General features: G+C 55.6%; 3 protein-coding genes across 14 annotated transcripts in view; 2 read left to right on the top strand and 1 right to left on the bottom strand.

The window, feature by feature from the left end:
* Positions 1-1,600, top strand: part of Piezo1 (piezo-type mechanosensitive ion channel component 1) — a 69,632-nt gene extending 68,032 nt beyond the window's left edge. For 5 of the 7 annotated variants that reach the window (XM_006530954.2, XM_006530956.2, XM_006530953.2 and 2 more), the window contains 5 exons: positions 69-241; positions 307-429; positions 570-649; positions 772-988; positions 1,067-1,586. In XM_006530954.2, the coding sequence (XP_006531017.2) occupies positions 69-241; positions 307-429; positions 570-649; positions 772-988; positions 1,067-1,316 (843 nt within the window). In that variant the 3' untranslated portion in view covers positions 1,317-1,586. Of the gene's footprint in view, positions 1-68; positions 242-306; positions 430-569; positions 650-771; positions 989-1,066 lie in introns of all 7 variants that reach the window. The other 2 variants (NM_001037298.1, NM_001357349.1) reach the window with 1 other exon arrangement.
* Ctu2 (cytosolic thiouridylase subunit 2) lies at positions 206-7,230 on the bottom strand. Of its 5 annotated transcripts, none has more exons than NR_152823.1 (15): positions 7,003-7,155; positions 6,709-6,783; positions 6,314-6,392; positions 6,062-6,121; positions 5,053-5,113; positions 4,512-4,621; positions 4,104-4,405; positions 3,886-4,021; positions 3,577-3,708; positions 3,064-3,155; positions 2,293-2,396; positions 2,074-2,165; positions 1,901-1,967; positions 1,769-1,827; positions 206-1,702 (listed from the first exon to the last, which is right to left on the bottom strand). NR_152823.1 is itself a non-coding variant. In NM_153775.2 (15 exons), the coding sequence occupies exons 1-15, from the start codon at positions 7,068-7,070 to the stop codon at positions 1,642-1,644; spliced, it is 1,545 nt and encodes a 514-aa protein (NP_722470.2). In that variant the 5' UTR covers positions 7,071-7,155; the 3' UTR covers positions 206-1,641. The 5 variants fall into 5 exon arrangements, 2 of the variants coding, with proteins under 2 accessions (NP_722470.2, XP_011246791.1); NM_153775.2 differs by having other exon boundaries at positions 2,074-2,212; XR_003947328.1 differs by lacking the exon at positions 3,886-4,021 and having other exon boundaries at positions 1,551-1,702; positions 2,074-2,212; positions 7,003-7,230.
* On the top strand, positions 7,224-17,153 carry Rnf166 (ring finger protein 166). 2 transcript variants are annotated; one of them, NM_001033142.3, is made up of 6 exons: positions 7,224-7,435; positions 12,942-13,098; positions 14,572-14,684; positions 14,944-15,058; positions 15,229-15,336; positions 16,064-17,153. In NM_001033142.3, exons 1-6 carry the CDS (start codon positions 7,281-7,283, stop codon positions 16,127-16,129), a joined length of 714 nt encoding a protein of 237 aa, NP_001028314.1. In that variant the 5' UTR covers positions 7,224-7,280; the 3' UTR covers positions 16,130-17,153. The 2 variants fall into 2 exon arrangements, with proteins under 2 accessions (NP_001028314.1, NP_001355299.1); NM_001368370.1 differs by lacking the exon at positions 7,224-7,435 and adding an exon at positions 7,574-7,653.
* The last annotated feature ends 1,543 nt before the right edge of the window (positions 17,154-18,696 follow it).

The following is an 18,696-nucleotide window of genomic DNA, read 5'->3' as shown; positions in this document are numbered from 1 at the left end:
CATTTGTGTGAGGAGGGCTGACGGAGGAAAGGTGGCCTGCTGCCCCTAACTGAGCATACCCCACACAGCTAGCCATGCAGTTCATTAGCCAGTACAGTCCTGAGGACATCGTCACTGCACAGATCGAGGGCAGCTCGGGGGCGCTGTGGCGCATCAGCCCACCCAGCCGAGCCCAGATGAAGCAGGAGCTGTACAACGGCACAGCCGACATTACACTGCGCTTTACCTGGAATTTCCAAAGGTGGGTCCTGTTCTTATGAGGGTCTGGGGGATGCCCCACACTGCCTAACACTGCCTGCTCCCCAGGGACCTGGCCAAGGGTGGCACTGTGGAGTATACTAATGAGAAGCACACCTTGGAGCTGGCCCCCAACAGTACGGCACGAAGGCAGCTGGCCCAACTGCTCGAGGGCAGACCTGACCAGTCAGTGTGAGTGGGGGCCACTGTGGGGCATGTGGGCAGGAGGGCTAAGATGCCCCTGACCTGAGCAGTCAGTGTGAGTGGGGGCCACTGTGGGGCATGTGGGCAGGAGGGCTAAGATGCCCCTGACTTGCTGACTCCTCCCACAGGGTCATTCCCCATCTCTTCCCCAAGTACATTCGTGCTCCCAATGGGCCTGAAGCCAACCCTGTGAAGCAGCTGCAGCCAGGTCAGTGTGGGAGCAGGGCGCAGGGATGTGGGCTAGGCCGGAAGTGTGGGTGCAGGGATGTAGGGATGCGGGCTAGGCCGGGGGCCAGTGTAGCCCGACTCTAACTATCCCACTCAACTCAGATGAGGAAGAGGACTACCTTGGTGTGCGCATCCAGCTGCGGAGGGAGCAAGTGGGCACAGGGGCCTCTGGGGAGCAAGCGGGCACCAAGGCCTCCGACTTCCTCGAGTGGTGGGTCATCGAGCTGCAGGACTGCAAGGCTGACTGCAACCTGCTGCCCATGGTCATCTTCAGTGACAAGGTCAGCCCACCTAGCCTGGGCTTCCTGGCCGGCTACGGGTGAGTACTGCAGAGGGATCTCCGAGAGCCCCAAGGGTTCTGAGTGGTCCCGGCTCACATGCCCGCCTCTCCCGACAGGATTGTGGGGCTGTACGTCTCCATCGTGCTGGTGGTTGGCAAGTTTGTGCGGGGCTTCTTCAGCGAGATCTCTCACTCCATCATGTTCGAGGAACTGCCGTGTGTGGACCGCATCCTCAAGCTGTGCCAGGACATCTTCTTGGTGCGCGAGACCCGGGAGCTGGAGCTGGAGGAGGAGCTATACGCCAAGCTCATCTTCCTGTACCGATCTCCAGAGACCATGATTAAGTGGACACGTGAGAGGGAGTAGGAGCCCAGGCCCTGGGCACCGGGAATGAAGGAGCTGCCTCAGGGCAGCATGACCACCAGGGCTGGCAGAGCTCCTTGGGTTGGAGTGTAGCTGCCCAAGGCACGAGCTGTGACAGGTCCTGGCCTACGTAAGCCCTGATGATGCTGCTGTCAAAGGGACGCTGTGTCCCTACCCATTGCGTCCCTGCCAGTTGGTCTGGGGGCCTGGCTCTCCCTTCCCACAAGTACTGTAGGGTTTTCTAAGTAAAACATTTTTATTTATACAAACGGACTGTCACAGACCAATCCTTTTGTCCTCGCCTTCCTGCTTCATGGCTCCGCACGACTCAGCTGTCTTCCTCCTCATCTGTAATCAGATACTCCTGGATTTCCTCAGAGACCGAGCCCCTGTGGGAGAGTGCAGTGAGAACTAGGCCAGGGGTGTCCCCAGCCTCCCCAAAGCATAGGCGTTACCTCTGGCTGCGGAGCTGAGCCTCAGCAAGGACGTAGGGTGGCAATGGGTCCAAGGAGGGCTACAAGAGATGGAGTGTGAGAAGCCACGGGACCGTGGGGATAGCTTACAGGGACAGATGGACAGCCACTCACCAGGTCCTTCATGTTCACTCGGCAGCTATAACATAACTGCTCTGTGATGCAGGCCCGTGCATCCCCCCTGTGGAAGCAGAAGTAGATTTATGTGCCTGGTCTCACTCTGAACTGTTTAAGGACACTGCCCCCTCCACCCCTGCTCACGGGGCAGGACACAGGCAGGGTCTCACCTCTTGCCAACTTCCCTATGGCAGCTCTGGGCCTGACCCTCCCCTGCAGCACAGCAGGGCTGGGTAGGCATCCCAGCCTCAGCACTCGGCATCTGGGAGAGATGTGAGGAGGACTGAGCCCCAAAGGCCGTGGCACTGTCTGCAACAGAGAGGGGCTGAGGGGACCCTGGGGTAGCCAGAGAACCACCGCACCCCACCCCAGGGAGGCCCTGCACGAACCAGCAGTGTCAATGTCCAGGGCACACATGCACAGGAGGCAGCTGGGGCCTGACGGGCCAGCGGCACAACCCTCCCGGGGAGCTTTGACCAGCTTCTCACTCGTCCTGTGGGCAGGTGCGCAGGCAAACAGGGATGGGTGACAAGCAGAAAGCTAAACAGCACCCCGGGGAGCACACACACCTGTACACAGCACCCCGGGGAGCACACACACCTGCACAACAGCACCCCAGACACACACCTGCACAACAGCACCCCAGACACACACCTGCACACAGCACCCAAGGGAGCACACACACACCTGTACACAGCACCCCAGGGAGCACACACACCTGCACAACAGCACCCCAGACACACACCTGCACAACAGCACCCCAGACACACACCTGCACACAGCACCCAAGGGAGCACACACACACCTGCACACAGCACCCAAGGGAGCACACACACACCTGTACACAGCACCCCAGGGAGCACACACACCTGTACACAGCACCCCAGGGCGCACACACACCTGTACACAGCACCCCAGGGCACACAGGTGCACACACCTGTACACAGCACCCCAGGGCGCACACACACCTGTACACAGCACCCCAGGGCACACACACACCTGTACACAGCACCCCGGGGAGCACACACACCTGTACACAGCACCCCAGGGCGCACACACACCTGTACACAGCACCCCAGGGAGCACACACACCTGTACACAGCACCCCAGGGCGCACACACACCTGTACACAGCACCCCAGGGCACACAGGTGCACACACCTGTACACGGTGCTGACTGTAGACGGGAACAGAGTCTGTAGCCTCAGGATAAAGGCCTCCATCAGCCGGTGGATGCTAGCCTTTTCTGGAGCCTAGGGACAATCAGGTGGGGAACTTCAGAAGGGCTCAGTAAGACAAGTACCATGGGCTTCAGGTGACCAGCACTGAGACCAGCACAGGACTCATACAGTGTCGTCTTGCCACCCTTTCACCTCAGAGACAGACAGACCCTCTCCTCCCAAGCCACCTCCTTAGCAGTCTGCTCTTCCAGGACACAGGTTGTGCTTGAAGGGGCTTTGGAAACATGGGCACTGCTATTGGCCTTTTCAGAAGCCAGGTGGCAGGAGCTAAGGTCACAGAGAACCAGCTAGGTCTTCAAGGCCAGCCCTAGGGGAGGAAGGGCTGAAGGTGTCAGGTGAAGATTTGAGGCCCTGATGATACACTGGGGATTTCTGACTCTATGTGGAGAGGCTGCCCCCAACCAGCCCACGCCATCCTCCTCTGAAGGCCCACCTTGGTATCGATGGCTGGTGTGAAGACTGAGGGGACTCTAAACAGGTGGTTGTAGAAGGCCACTTCCTTCAGCGTGTGGTCCCGCATGGGCCTCACCAACACCACATCCCCGTGTCGCTCATCTGAGAAGCCCTAGGGAGCAGACACCATATGGAGCAAATCCCAGCAGTACGGGCTCCTACTGCCACCGCCATCTATGCTTGGGTCCCAGGCCTCTCCATTTGGAAGACCCCAGGATAACCCAAAGGTGCCTTCAAATGGAGGAGGCCAAAGAGTCAAAGGACAGCCTGGCCTCTAGACCCTGCATACCGTGTCCCAGGCGAGGAAGGCGCCTCTCCCCAGGGCCAGGTTGGTCATAAGCTTGATGGCCAGGCGGGTGCAGGTCTCCCCTGTCATTACCTTGCAATAGCCATGGACTCGGGCTATGTGCACAATCAGATGGGTCCTGGGATGGGGAGAATCATGGGAGCTGGAGCCGGAGCCCCTCCCACAAGCCAGGCAGGGCTGGCCTGAGGCAGTGTGCTCACCTCAGGGTCTGCAGAAGCTCCTCTTTGGCTGTCAGTGTCTTTATGGAGCTGAACAACCTAGACAAGGCCTCTGTCTGAGCAGCTGTGGGGTACCCGGCCGTGCCTGAGGGTTCCCGGCCGTGGGATGGATGCAGCCGAGCCTCTCCCTGAGCTGGGCTGGCACCGGCCTCAGCTCCCAGCACACGCTGCTGCTGCTGCTGCTGCTGCTGCAGGAAGCGGTCCACGGCAGCCTTGTAGGCCTCCTCTGTCCCTGCTGACTCCTGGGAAGTGCAGCATAGCACTGATGGGGGCAAGCTGAACACCTTGAAAGATGAAAGAAGGGACACTGAGTCCAAGGTCCATGGAGCCTGATGGGTATTCTCCCTCCAAGGCCACCACAGGACCCTTTACAGGGGCAGACCCACCTACCTCTTCTAAGGCAACCACATGCCATGGGAAACCAGTGTTCTCCAGGATCCGCTTCACCTCAGCCACCGTCTTCTGTCTGTCCTCCAAGCTCTGACCACAGGCTGCGCCCTCTGTGAAACCCAGGGGGACACATGTAGGTTTTACAGAGGAAGAGCCTGATGGGACAGGCTGGGGGGGGGGCATCAGTGTCACATACAAAAGTCCCACCAGGTCTGTTCTGTAAGAGCAGGACTGGCCTTTTCTTTGGGGTGCTTTCAGACAGGCTCCCCTTTTCTTTGGGGTGCTTTCAGACAGGCTCCCCTTTTCTTTGGGGTGCTTTCAGACAGGCTCCCCTTTTCTTTGGGGTGCTTTCAGACAGGCTCCCCTCACAGCTAAAGAAACTGGCTAGTCTTTCTGTCCCAAAGACAGCTCTAAGCTCACCTTCTTCAACCATGGGCCCTTCGATACAATTGGAAGGCACCTCTGTCCCCAGTCTGTCCCCTGGAAAGCCTGTGGGGCTCATGCATGGCTGGGGACTAGGAAGAGGAGTGACCACACATACCATCAACATAGATGACTCCTGGCACAAAGCGCAGCCGTTTCGCAGAATCCTGACTCAGGCCCTAGAAGGGAAGTGTCAGGACTCAGCTCTGGCCAAAAGCACTTCTCTGGAAGTATGCTCCAGTCAGTGGACCAAACTGCCTAGGCCTTCCTCCTCACAGGGGTGTGTGGGGCCAAGTCTTCCCTCCTGCATGAGGGCATGTCCTATCTGAATCAGAAACTTCAGAACTCTCCCCAACCCCCAGCCTGTCTCTGACACCTAAGCAACCTGAGACAGCGGCTGAGCCATGGGGAACGCTTTTACCATCTGCTGGGTTCCCCAGAATCCCCAGAAAGTGTTTTGAAATGTAAGAACTGAGGTGACAATACGTGGAGAGCAGGGGCGGAGTCTCCCATGAGAAGCGGTATCAGACACTGACGGCTTCACAGTGAGCTCTCACCTTCACATGTGTAGGTCTGGGGGACCAGCAGGTGACACAAAAGCCACTCAAGTACGACACAGGTCATTCACACTGGAGCAGCACCGCCACTGAGACCTCCCCTACCAAGACAGCCTCTACACTGGCCCCTCTAGCTGGTACCCTACAGTGAGAGAGCATGTAGTTCCCTGCTCTGCATGGGGTCCCTCAAGGAAACCCTGTATACCTCTGCAGGTTCAGACACTCTTAGCTTGAGTCCCGTTCCATCTGCCCCACTCCCTTCTACCTATGCTGCTTCTCCCGTTGTTTTTGGCAAATGCTTCTCTCTGCTCTTTGTCATGATTGGCCAATCTTTGAAACTGTGTCCTAACAAATAAAGCTCAATAGGGATGTAGCCTGGGACCCTGTGTAGGGCATGTGTCTGGACTGCACACCTGCTGAATATATATGGGACATCCTAAAGGTGTCCCAGTTGGGGTGGGGTGGGGTACTGTCTAGTGTTAACCAAAAACTTCCATAGTATAGGCTGAGGAAGGAGGCCCCTGCTAATTCAATCCAGAAGCTTACGCCCAGAAGATGGTGTAGATGTACCTCAAGCACTTGCCAGACCATGGAGCTGGACGAAGGGCCCCCAGACCAGGACAGGAGCACCTGGGGGTGGGAAGGGCAGCATCAGCACGGAGGCATGCATCCGCAATATGAGCATGTCTTGTCCACTTCTTGGACAGCCCCAGACACCAAGTCTACCCTCAATGTCCAGGGACAGTAGGCCAGCTGAAGAAACGAACATAAACGGAAGACAGCAGGGCTGACAGCCGAGCGCCCAGGCACCACACATCGTACCTTCTCCCCAGGAAAGATGACCCGGTTCTTCCCAAGCATGGCTCTGAATTTGTGAACGTAGAATGCCTTGAAACAAACCCTGTAACACAGAAGCAAAGGGAGGCTGGCTGCACCTGCGCAGGAGACTGTGGGATTTTGTTTGACAGGGTCATCTCTGCAGCCCAAGCTGGCCTCAGATCGGAGGTAATTCTCCTGTCATGGACTCTGAAGTGTTGAATTGACGGGTGTGCCTAGTTTAGATGACAAGGGTCGTCACCAGTGGTTCCCACCACTATTTACGGTTAGGGCTAAGCACTTACAAGTTACCGCGCCTTTACAAGAAAACAAGCAAGCCTGGAAAAGGGGCGTGCGGGGGTGGGGGTGGGGTGGGGTGGGGACGGCTGCCCAGATCTCACCTGCAGAAGGCATCTCCCGCTCGTATCACCACCACCGGCAGGCCTTCTGCGCACTTCACACATTTCTGCTCCCGGCTTTGAGAGAACAAGAACATATGTGGCAGAATTCTCGCACCATGGCGGGCTTGGGGGAGTCAGGGTCGCGCTTCCCGGCCCGAGCTGGCGGAGGAAGCGCCAGGCTCACGCGCCAGGGCCTAGGTTTAGTTCTAGCCGCCGACTCACAGCAGTCCCGGAATTCCGGTTGGTGGGGAACCGAAGGGGACTGTCCCCGGCCTGGTGGTAGAAGGTTCTTACCTTGGCCGCGGCACGGGCGGAGGCTCCCGCCGCGCCGGCCCCGCGTAATCCTCACCGGCCTGACACATGGAGGGGTGGGTCCCGACTGCGGAGTGGCGTGAGGAGCCGGCGCGCTGAGATGCCGGCGCGCTGAGATGCCGTCACCGCCGAGCGGGCGCTGTCGTGACGCAACCCGGGGAGGTGGGGCCTGGGCGGTGACGCCAGCGCGGCGCCGTCGCGGCAGTGACGCCGGGTCTGCCGGCCTGGATAGGGGGCGGCGGCGGCGGCCTGCCCCGGGGATGGCGATGTTCCGCAGCCTGGTGGCCTCGGCGCAGCAGCGGCAGCCGCCGGCTGGGCCCGCGGGCGGCGACAGCGGCCTGGAGGCGCAGTTCAGCTGTCCCATCTGCCTGGAGGTGTACCATCGGCCAGTGGCCATCGGCAGCTGCGGCCACACGTGAGAGCGCGCGCCGGGAGCCCGCGGGAGGGGGGTCCGGGCCGGGGTCGTGGCTGGCGGCCGAAAGGAGACGTGGGGAAAGCAGCCCCTGCCCGCCGGCCGCGCGCGCGCCCTGCACCCGCCCCGGCCCCGCGCGTTGCCAACGGCCGCCGGCTGCTTCGAGGGCGGTGGACGCGGCCGCTGCGCCGAGCGCGGGGGTCCGGGCTTGCAGAGATCGGGTGAGCGGGCCGTTGTAAATAAACGACTTGTGGCTTCTGCAACCCACTCTGTTCCACCCCATGTCTACTCGTGTTGACTGTCAAGGAAATGAGTTTCCCTAAAGTTAGGAGAGGGACGCGTTTGGAGCCTGGTGTTTTGTTTTGAAGGACTTGGCCTATTCTGAACAGGAAGCTTCCAGGTAGCGGGGCCTAAAGGGACCCAGACATCAAGCACTTCGTTAGGTGCCCAGCTGAGCCAAGACACCCCCCACCCCCAATCTAGCGGCTCCTCCTCCCGTGTTTCAGGAGCAGAAACTTGAGGATGTGACTCTGCGCGGGAGGGAGCGGTGCTCAGGGCCTTCACAACCCCAGCCTGGTTGGGAGGGAGCCAAGATAGAACGTCTGCTCCATGACCTCCCCACAGTACAGCTCTTGAGATTAGCCGATAGAGAACGGGCAGGAGGAGGACTTGTCAGCAGACAGCCCCTCTGCTTGGGGCAGGACAAGGTGCACCCAGATTGGTGGGAGGCATTTTGCAAACAGAGGCAGCTGATTTTGGAGGCTCTAATGCAGAGGGAACTGGAGCCGCTTGGGTAGGCGTGTGCCTGCGAGTCATACAGGGAGGTGGCAGAGACCTTGTCTCCATCCAGGGCTGCCTTGACTTTCCCTGCCCCCTGTGTCAGGCTGAACCGAAGACTGGATCCCTCTGGAGAGCTCTGCTAGGTTGTCTTGGAAGAGCACAGCTAGCTCCTGCTCAGCCTAATGCTCCTGTGATATTCTAGCAGGAAGCCTTGGATCAGGACCCATTTTTTTGTATGCACGCACAAGTGGGTGTTTTACGGTGTGTTCTGTGAAGTGTTGTCTTTTTTTTTTTTTTTTTTTTTTTACAATCCCTTCACTCGGTGCACACAGGCCACTGCTGCATTCTTCAGTTTGCTACTATTCACCAATCAGTATGTGTTGTCCTCTTAGAAAGGTAGAACACGGGATTGAAAAGCACCTTTAAACCTGTAAACCTGTTCCCATTGCTCCCTCTGCAGGCTTTTATCTGGACAGCGTCACCTTGGGAAGGTGGCCCTGCTTTCTTTGCCAGTTCCGTTTCCCCAGCTGTTCAGTCCTACCTTTAATTCGCAGTGTCTGTTGGGTGTAGCCCTTGTTTAAAATAAGTGTGAGGGTTAAGTTTTCACATCACCTTTTAAAATGTCACTGATCCCTCTGTCTTCACCTCCTGACCAGAAGCTGTTTCCTTCTTGAGGTTTTTTGTGAGTAGAACCCTCCCTACAGAGTTGCTGCACTGCTACCCGGACAAGAGAAGGAGAGGAAGTGGGGAGACTTTGTGGCTGCAGATACAGGCAGGAGGCCTGCCAGTGGCGCCACTGTGGAGGTGTGCTCCAGGAACTATCCCAAGGCCACTGTAGAGGTGTGCTCCAGGCTGTATCCCAAGGCCACAGAGGAGCAGTCTTGAGACTTCACAAAGCAACTTTGCCTGAGGGAACTGGCTGCCTTGAGGGTGGAAGAACACAGGAAGGGGCAATGCAATGGGTGTTCTCTCCCACATTCACGCCCTCAGTTGTGTCACATGGTGGAGAAGCTGCCCTACACCAGCCTCTGTAGATGCAGGCAGGAACTCTCTGTGGGAGAAGTGTGGTCTGGAAACTAGGCCAAGAGCCCCACGTTTCGTTCTACTTCCTCTTGGGGAGAGTCACCGCGTAGACTTGAGACCTCCTCGCCTTCTTAGAGAAGGAGTGCCTTCCTCTGGCCACGCCAGCATCTTTGAAGGCCTGCTCTTCTGGGACCATTTTCCTTTTTCCCAGTGTGGCCTTGCTCTCCCTGTGGGTTTCTCTGAGGTAGAATATAGGGCTGCATGGTTTGTTCATTCAGATCAGGCATGGTGGCTCCTACCTATAAATTGGTAGCACTCCTAGTATTTGGAAGACTGAGGTAAGACAGGAATGAGTTCAAAGCCTGGCACAGGCCACAAAGTGAAGTCTTTTTGTTAAAGTTTTTAGGGTTTTTATTTTTTGTTTTATGGGTGTTTTGCTTGCATGTATGTCTGTATCATGCATGCACCTCCCATGGAGGCCAGAAATGGCACTGGACCGCCTTGGGACTGTAGCTGCAGACAGTCGATAGCCACCATGTCTGCAGGAGCAACCAGGGCTCTTAACCAGTGAGTCACTGAGCCATCTCTCCAGCCTTGTGCCTCAAAAAGCTCAACAACTGTAGAAGCCATTGGTTCCCCTCATGCTCAGTCACACAACCTTTAGCGCCATCTAGAACATTCTCCACCCCAAAAAGCAGCCACTCCTTGCACAGTCCTGGCATCTGCTCACCAGTTCGCTCACTCTCGGGATTGGGCCGTGCTGCACATTTCCTATAAACGGAACTGGGATTCCAAGTCTGGGTGTGTGGTTGCTGGTGCCATCTCTGCCTGCTCTGCCAGGGTGAGGTAGGTGAGAGCAAGCCACTCTGACTGCAGGACAGTGCTTCCGAGAGTCCTTCACACCCACTGAGTGTCGACTCTCAGGCTGATCTTGTTTCTCTTGGCTCTGTTAATATGGCTTGCCAGGTGGTAGCTCCATCAAAAAGAAGGGTGCAGGGACCTTTGACACTACCTAGGGGTCCACCACCCTCATTGTTTCAAAGAATATTTTCTTTTTTTTTTTTTTTTTTTTTTTTTTGGCTTTTCGAGACAGGGTTTCTCTGTGCAGCCCTGGCTGTCCTGGAACTCACTCTGTAGACCAGGCTGGCCTCGAACTCAGAAATCCACCTACCTCTGCCTCCCTGGGATTAAAGGAGTGCGCCACCACGCCCGGCTAAGGACATTTTCTTGAGATCTCAAAGTGCTAGAAGGGACATTGGCTATGTCACCTGCAAATTCAGGAATATTCTGACACCTGACCAGTGTGGCTCATCATCCTGACCCCACAGCCTCCAAGAGAAGTAAACTTTCACACTGTCTTCTCGGAGCCTCCTCCTTCAGTCCTGGAGGCTGAGTCACTCCCCCTCCTCCTACCCGGTGCTATTAATGAGCACTTGCCATTCTGTGCAGAGGTCACCTCTTAAAACCTCAAGCTTCCACATTAAACCTAGAATCTTAATGGGCTCATATCAATAAACTCAGCCTGATCTAGTTTTATGTTCCTTCCACCATTATCCTACACACGTAAAGTCCATTCCCACACATATTCCCCAGGCTTCTGCTTAGTGAGTTAGCAAACTCATTAAGCTCCTTAGTAGTATGGCTCACTTCCTCAGGGACTACATTTTTTTACCTCCTGTCTAGGAGCCTGCTAGCATTAAGTCTGGTTATGGGTCTAGAGGTACCTACCTGTTGGTGGGCGCTGAGAGACATCAGTGCTGTCTTGCCTGGCGTTTCCTTTAGTCAGAGTCACTGCTGTTTTAGCAGACAGTGAACAATTAATTTCCTCAGTCAAAGGTAGAAGAGGCAGTTCAGGGAGCCGGAGGTAGGAGTCCATCTGCTGAGGGTGGAGACTTCTCAGGAAATAGACCTTCGAGGATCCGAGGCTTCAGCCTTCTCAGCTTCACTGTCGTCCTCCCACGCGTGTTCATCCCAGGCACCAGGATTCCACTCTTTCCCAGTTAATGTCCATGCCCTCTGAGGTTGGGGCTTGAGTTCTTGCTGTCATTTAGCCAACCTTACAATGAGGTTTGATTCTCTTCAGCGTGCACTCTGTGGCTGCTGGACAGAAGGTTCTCTTCCAGGGCACCTGCACCTAGAAACCTTCCCGCTGTGTCTTCCCTTCTGGAGCTGGTCAGTTTTATCATTCTCCATCATTGTCCTTCACTGAATTCCCTGTGCGGGAAGGCGGCTAACTGGAACCACACAGCTCATTCTACTCCCGTTTTAATTTATATGGGGATGCCAGGAGCAGCCAACCAGCAGCAGCATTCTCCTTACTTTTTCTACAAATTGTATATATATATATGTGTTTGTGTATATATATGTATGTATGTGTGTGTGTGTGTGTGTGTGTATATATATACACACACACACACACACACACACATACACAGAGTCACCAAATCCATCGCCTCTCAGTTGATGAACCAGCATAATCAAATCCATTCATTTTCTTCAGTTCATAAACTAGTTCACACCACGGGCTTTCAGTACTCAGTGCGCTTCCAGGGGAGGCTCTAATAGCTGTAGGTGTCAGCAAATTGGAAAGCCTGCTTCAGATACCTAAAAATTCATCCTTATACTTCTCTTCTTGCTTCAAAGACAATGCTGACACCAAAATCTGTATTAGTCAGTGTTCTCTAGAGAAACAGAATAGAATGAATATGAATATATATATGGGATTGGTTTATTAGAATGGTTTACAGGCCATAGTCTTGCTAGTCCAACAATGGCCAAAGAATCCAGTACTTGTTCAGTCTACAGCATCAGGTGTCTCAGCTGGTCTTCAGGATACTCCAGAATTCCAAAAAGTAGAGTGTAATGCCAGTGAAGGAATGGACCTGCCAGTGAGAGCAAGCACAAGCAGGCAGAGAGCGAACTTCCTCTTTGTGTCCTTTATATCATCGGCTGCCAGCAGAAGTTACGGCCCAGATTCAAGGTCTCAAAGATCTGGATTAGAAGTGGGTCTACCCACATCAAATGCTTTAATTAGAAAAAAAAAAAAATCCCTCACAGGTGTGCCCAGCCATTTGGTTGTAGCTAATTCCAGATGTAGTCAGGTTGGCAGCAAGACCAGCCATCAGCTCGCACAGTGACACTCCTTTCCTTCCGTTCCCCACTGGTGTGCAGCTGCTGAGCAGAGGATCCCACAAACACCAGCTCGGGGTTTGGCCAGGCAAAGACAGAACTCATGCTGCTGGTGTCTGGGAGCATGGCAGCGAGAGAGTGCACAGTCCCTCCTGTCACTGAGCTTTGATTCGCAGGACACAAGACTCCTGTGGCCTAGAACCCTGTCCTGGCCAGCTTTGACCACCTGGTGAATCAGGGCTCCAGGCCTGGCGTTTTCTTCTTCACAGTTGTTAGTAATTTTACTCCCTGACCCCTAAGGTTCTGTCAGTCACCACACAATCAGGAGACTTTGAGGAAAGAGCCCGCACCCTGCTGCAGGGATGTTCCTTCTGAGGGTACAGGCCGCAGGGGACATGCCAAGTAAGAGGGCTGTCCTGTTTGGAGGGACCACTCACCTCTTGTCTGTGTCCCGCTGCGGGTGGGCTGGGGCTGGGATAGGAACACAAAACTGTCTGCAGAACTAGCAGTAGCAGCCAGGCGCCGCTCTGTTTATGCCTGCATGGAGGGAGTAGCCTCAGGTCCGTATCACCTGCAGGTTCTGCGGGGAGTGCCTCCAGCCATGTCTGCAGGTGCCGTCCCCTCTGTGCCCACTCTGCCGTCTGCCCTTCGACCCCAAGAAAGTGGACAAGGCCACCCATGTAGAGAAGCAACTCTCATCCTACAAGGCACCCTGTCGGGGTTGCAACAAGAAGGTACCCGCCCTGCTCGGGGTTCCTCAGGCTTGGGGGGCGGTTCTGGGGGGAGCAGCTTCCGCTGACGGGCTCCCCTCTCCCATAGAGGAACTGGGTGCATGGGCTCACACCCTTTCTGTTGAACCACATCTGCTCCAGTGTGAAGCCACCTGCCAGACCCTTTCAGAGCTCCAAGGAGCAATGTTGTCAAAAACTGCCTGACTTAGGCTCCACTCAGCCTGTGCACTGTGGCCCATGCAGACCCTGCACTCAGGCTGCGACAAATCTGTGGAAGCCAAGAAGGTTCTGGGAGCTGAGGTGGGAGGTCCAGCCAGACAAACACAGGGCCTTTGAGTATTAGCTCCTTGCACCTGGTGTCCGGTCTGTCCTGAGCAGAGTGGCCTGGGCACCACTCACTGTATCATCTCACAAGGTCCCCTCACCTGAGATGGGCTCACAGACCCCAGACCCCGCCTTGCTCCCACACTCCTCCTCTATTCCTAGGAAAATAAGCAGCTGGGAGCACATTGCAGTTACGTCTCAGACATCCCCTGTCTAGTTAATAAACTGCGACTGTGTTAACCTGTCAGTGTCCTGAAGGTCGCCAGGCAGATGACCTGGAGTGACCTTGGGCTGAGTCAGCTGCTGTACCGCTTGGTGCTTGGGTTCCCTGGTTAGACTTTCCCAGGGAGACTTGAGGACAGAATCCTGTCAGTGTCGCATGTGAAGTGACTGCACACTGCACCTGAGCACCTCAAGTTTATAATCTGTCTTCTGGGGCAAATTTCCACTGCATGGATACCCAGCCATGACAGGTGACTTCAGGAGGACCTTCTTGGATCCCTGCTGCTCTTATGCACAAACTCTGGCTGCTGAGGACATGTGCGGCACCCACCTGACAAGTGTGGTGTACTGACGTGGCCTCCACATTCCTCATTCTTGTGGAGTGTCCACCCCCAGCTTTGATGTCCCCCTTCAGGGAAAGGCTCACCATGGCTTCTTTTCTCTCTTCAGGGTTGCTCACTGAGCCCAGGCTGGGGTGAGCCTCTGTGGCAGGGGTATATCCCTTCCCTTCAGGGAGGCTGCTGTCCTTGGCCAGCTTGCTCTGGCACAGTTGTGGTGACTTGATAGGACCAGCTGGGTGGAGAGGCCTTTTTTCCTAATAAGTACTAATCCTGCCTGCCTGCTGGAGACGCTTCCGTTTGCAGGCCTTTCTAGGGACCCAGGCATGGGGCCTCCTAGTCCTGTCTCTCTGGGAGGAGCTTCCCTTAGGGCCATGACCACTGCTGTGTCTGTGTGGCTCTGTGATACCCGTATACCTCCATGTATTCTCATCCTCACCAGGGTCCCTTCCAGAAGCCCCAGCTCTAGGTTGCTGCTCAGGCTCTGCATGTTCTAAGAGCAGAAGGGACGGGCCCGATGCCTTTGGTGGCCATTGTCTATCTCTGCTGCCTGAGTCCTAACCTGCCCAGCTCCGCTTCTCTCATCTCACAGGTGACACTGGCCAAGATGAGAGCGCACATTTCCTCCTGCCTGAAGGTCCAGGAGCAGATGGCTAACTGCCCCAAATTCGTCCCTGTGGTGCCCACATCTCAGCCCATCCCCAGGTAGGCAAGCCTTTACGATGGGGACCCAAGATGGGCAGAACAAGGGTTCTTCCTAGGCCAAGGATCATACAGTCACCTCCCTTCTGTCATGACCATGGCCCATTAGTCCAGTGTGTGCGGTAAAGAAAAGGACCAGGAGTTTCCGTGCAAGACATATAGTGCTCCCGTGGGCTGCAGGGGATGGGTCAGCACCAGCCTGTCTACAGAGGGCAGGCTGGTTTCTTAGCCCTAGGCACACTCAGTGTCCTCCCACCCCTAGCAATATCCCCAACCGGTCTACCTTCGCCTGCCCCTACTGCGGAGCCCGCAATCTGGATCAGCAGGAGCTGGTGAAGCACTGCGTGGAAAGTCACCGCAGTGATCCCAACCGTGTGGTGAGCAGCGGGGGCATAGGGCTTCTGCCTGAGGGAGATGCGGGGACAGGCCTGCTCTCGGGGATGGGACACCTTAAGTGGAGGGTGCTCTGCATGCCATACTATGAGTGGGTGGGTGGGCGAGCAGGCAGGAAAGGGCCCCTCCCTGCTACGCCCAACTTCTTTTCTAGGTATGCCCCATCTGCTCAGCAATGCCCTGGGGGGACCCCAGCTACAAAAGCGCCAACTTCCTGCAGCATCTGCTGCACCGGCACAAGTTCTCCTACGACACCTTCGTGGTAGGCATTCCCTGCTGGGCCGTGGGAGTGCTGAGCGAGAGGCCACCAGGCACCCAAACCTGTCAAGGGCTTGGGCATGCACGAGGCTAGCTGCTGAGTCCCTTGGTGCCCACTCGGGCCCCCTGAGGCTCTGTAGCAGCTGCCGAGATGAGTCCCTGGTAAGGTGTTTCCTTCAAGGAGACTCTGAAGGGAAGCAAGAAGGGTTTTCTCAGGAGCCCCTGCCCACTCCTAACTAGGTCAGAAGCTCCCACCCCCATCCCATCATCTGCAGCCTCTAGCCACGTAGGGTTGGCTTGCTTTTTCCTGGTCCCCAAGGTTGGAGATCTCATGGCCTTGACAACTTCCATCTAAGAAAACCCAGTTCTTGTCCAAGAACAGTGGGTTAAAGGCTCCTACTGCCTGCCAAGCTTGACAACTTGAGTTCAATCCCTGGTACCCATGTGACAAATGAGAAAGTCCTCTGTCCTGCCCACACTATGGCACACACATGTCTGTACATATACACACCAAAAACTAAGCTGTAGAAGAAAGATTCTTACCATCTGAAACCCGCGCCTCATGATCACAAACCTGCAGAGCACTGGTATGCACACGATCCAAGGCTACCTTTGGGGACACATGTAAGAACTGGGGCAGGCATTCTGTGAAGGAGGCTTGGGACACACTGTGACAGTGGGTGTTTGGGAGCCATCCTGCTCCTCCCTCATGCATCTCTGCTTTTCCCCAGGACTACAGCATCGACGAAGAAGCTGCCTTCCAGGCTGCCCTGGCTCTGTCCCTCTCTGAGAACTGAGGCACAGCCTGGCCACCCGCCTCTTATGGGGCAGAAGACACACTCCCGCTTTAAGGGATAGGGCTGTTGCCCTTCTGCCCTGGCACCTGCACAGGAGTGCGCCTCACCAGGCCAAGTGGAATGTTACACAAGGAGAGTTGGTCTCAGAATCCCCAGGCTGGGATCCTGGCTAGCTGGCCCCTTGTCATCAAGCAGGACCACCAGGTCCTGGCCAGCAGCACTGGGCCCTCGGTGCTTCAAGGGGCAAGTGCTGGCCATTGGGTCAGAGCAGGTGGCTGCCTTTCCCAGACTTGGTGTCTGTGTGTGGAGAAGGATGAGGTGCCCTAAGCTGTGCCCAGCAGGGCCAGGGGAAGAGGTGCCCAGCCAAGGCTGCCAGCCCACCCGGTCGGTCCCTAGCTTCGCTTCCACCGTGAGCATTTGGTACTGGCTTTTGTGATATTTAGGAACCCTGCGTTTTTCTATCTTATCCTGTGTGATAATCTTTTCATGTTTTCTAGAGCAAAGACAAAGCAGTTACTCTTCTATCGCAATACCCAGGTTTGACTAGGAAGAGCAGTATTTTTATGGAGCATTTACAAAGTTATATTTTTAAAAAAAAAAATCAAAAACATGTGGGATGAGTGTAGAGGGAGGAGCGTGGGTGTGGCCAGGGCTTTGTCTGTGTGACAGGTGGCGTCCCCAAGCCATGTGATCTCTGAGGAGGTGGCTCCTGTCTGGTGCTTTCTCTTGATGACCCAGAAGAAACCCTAGCACCGGCGGGCCACTTGCTGTGGCTGCTCCCAGCAGATGTAGGACAGCCCAGACAGAATGGAGTCCTTCTGCCCTGCCCTGTCACCTTCCAGAGCCAACCGCATCCCTCCTCAGGCAGGGACTTCCCTTACCAGTGGTAGAGCCCTCAAGGGCCAGAGAGACCTGCTTGGTGGCAGGTCAGGCAAGAAAACATTTGTCAGCATCTTATTCTGTTCATGGCATAAATTGCTGTCTTTTCAAAAGAGTTTTAAATAAAGTGTTTCCAAGCACCCACGCGAGCCTTGGTCCTGGGTTTTACTGCACCAGTGTCTGTAGGTCAGGGCTGCCAGGGTCCACAGCTCCACCTTGTCTCAGGTGCTTTCTCCCTGGTGACTCTACTGCCACGTGCCCTTGGTGACCTTTTCCCTGGGCTCTGGGTAGCCTGCCGTGCTGGGGACATTGGTACTAGTTGCTTCTCCCCATCTCTGGCTCCAGTTTCTCACTCTTCAGGCTGAATCCTGGATCTTATGAGGTGGGCCAGCTGCCGTGACTCCCCCAGGGCCCACCTCCTGGACACAGGGCCGTCGTCTAGCTCACTGAGGGTTCTAATAATCGAAGAGAGCTGGGCATGGCGGTTAAGCAGGGGATACCGCACTCAGGAGGCTGAGGCTGTATTGCTCCGAGTTCAAGGCCAGCCTGTGCTACATGGCCAGCTCCAGGAGGTCAGCAAGGACTGCACATAAGACCTCAGAACACAATAAAAAGCTCAAGAGACCCTCAGCAGCCAGGTTCACGAGAGCAGATGTACAGGCATGTCTGCCCAGAGGGACTCCTTACTGTCCCACTTTGTTCATAGGTGGCGCCCATGAACAGGCAGGTCTCTGTTGTTCCACTTAACACTTATGTGGGGTTGGGGGCCCTTGCGGGCAATGTCAGGTTCCAGACCAGCAGTGCCACAGCAAGACCACCCTCTTCTACTAGTTATTGTCATTGAGTGTCAACTACATCTGAGAGGCCTCAGAGCAGGGCTAGCTTGTGCTCGTCCCTGGCTGCCAGCTAAGCCTACCACTTGTTGGGCAGTCACTCACTGTCCTGAGCTAAAGTGGTGCTCATACAGGCCCAGGACTGACCACAGTGACACAGGCATGGCACTCAGAGGGCACGATCCCTGGGTGACCAGGAAACTCAGTCCCAGCTCCAAGCCAGTCCCAGCAGGCCCTGACCTCGGGAGCAGCCCTGACCTCAGCAACAGCCCTGCACGTGGCTTGTTTCCTGAGTTCTCTGTGCTGCATCTGTGGAGGCCACGGGGTAAGCCCAGTCTCTGAGGATCCTCAAAACTGCAGGGTCTGCAAACCCGTGGGGGTTGGGGAAAGCGAAGAAGGAATGGAAGATGGGGAAGCCGTTAGTCCACTGTGGTCACACTGCACATCTAATCAAGAGGCACAGGGCAGCCTGCTCTCCTGGCTGTGCTCTGCTTCCTAGACAGCACAGGCAGTAATAGATCTGCGAACTCACCAGTTAAGTGTGGACTCATTAGCCCTTGTACACTGGGTATCTGGCCTCATCCCTCAAGAGGCCTGGGGAAGGGGGAGAGTATAGCTGTCTTTGGTCCTTTGTTGGAGATTCTTTTCCCACCCTTTATTTCCCCCACCCTGCCCTAGTTTCACCCCCTAACACTAGACAGAAGAGAAACAAGGATAGAGGGAAAAGAGATACCTGAATCTGATTTCTTTCCTTTTGTTTCTTCTTTGAGCACAACTACTAACAAACTTCAACCAACCATCAACTCTGCCTCTTTCAGGCCCTAGCATTTATAGACCCAGAATTCACACAGTTGC

The sequence above is a fragment of the Mus musculus genome, chromosome 8 (genome assembly GCF_000001635.26).
Source record: "Mus musculus strain C57BL/6J chromosome 8, GRCm38.p6 C57BL/6J".
NCBI classification, from domain to species: Eukaryota; Metazoa; Chordata; class Mammalia; order Rodentia; family Muridae; genus Mus; species Mus musculus.
Note: the sequence above shows the minus strand (reverse complement) of the source record. Positions and strands in the feature narration are given on the sequence as shown.

What these genes read in the sequence shown, in the direction of transcription:
- Rnf166 (NM_001033142.3), top strand. Translation starts at nt 7,281, where the DNA reads ATGGCGATGTTCCGCAGCCTGGTGGCCTCGGCGCAGCAGCGGCAGCCG. An exon ending in ATCGGCAGCTGCGGCCACAC is followed by an intron (nt 7,436 to 12,941) that starts GTGAGAGCGCGC and finishes TATCACCTGCAG; the next exon opens with GTTCTGCGGGGAGTGCCTCC. An exon ending in GTCGGGGTTGCAACAAGAAG is followed by an intron (nt 13,099 to 14,571) that starts GTACCCGCCCTG and finishes CTCATCTCACAG; the next exon opens with GTGACACTGGCCAAGATGAG.
- Ctu2 (NM_153775.2), bottom strand. Translation starts at nt 7,070, where the DNA reads ATGTGTCAGGCCGGTGAGGATTACGCGGGGCCGGCGCGGCGGGAGCCT. An exon ending in CCTTCCTCGCCTGGGACACG is followed by an intron (nt 3,709 to 3,885) that starts GTATGCAGGGTC and finishes TCTGCTCCCTAG; the next exon opens with GGCTTCTCAGATGAGCGACA. An exon ending in CATAGGGAAGTTGGCAAGAG is followed by an intron (nt 1,968 to 2,073) that starts GTGAGACCCTGC and finishes CTGCTTCCACAG; the next exon opens with GGGGGATGCACGGGCCTGCA.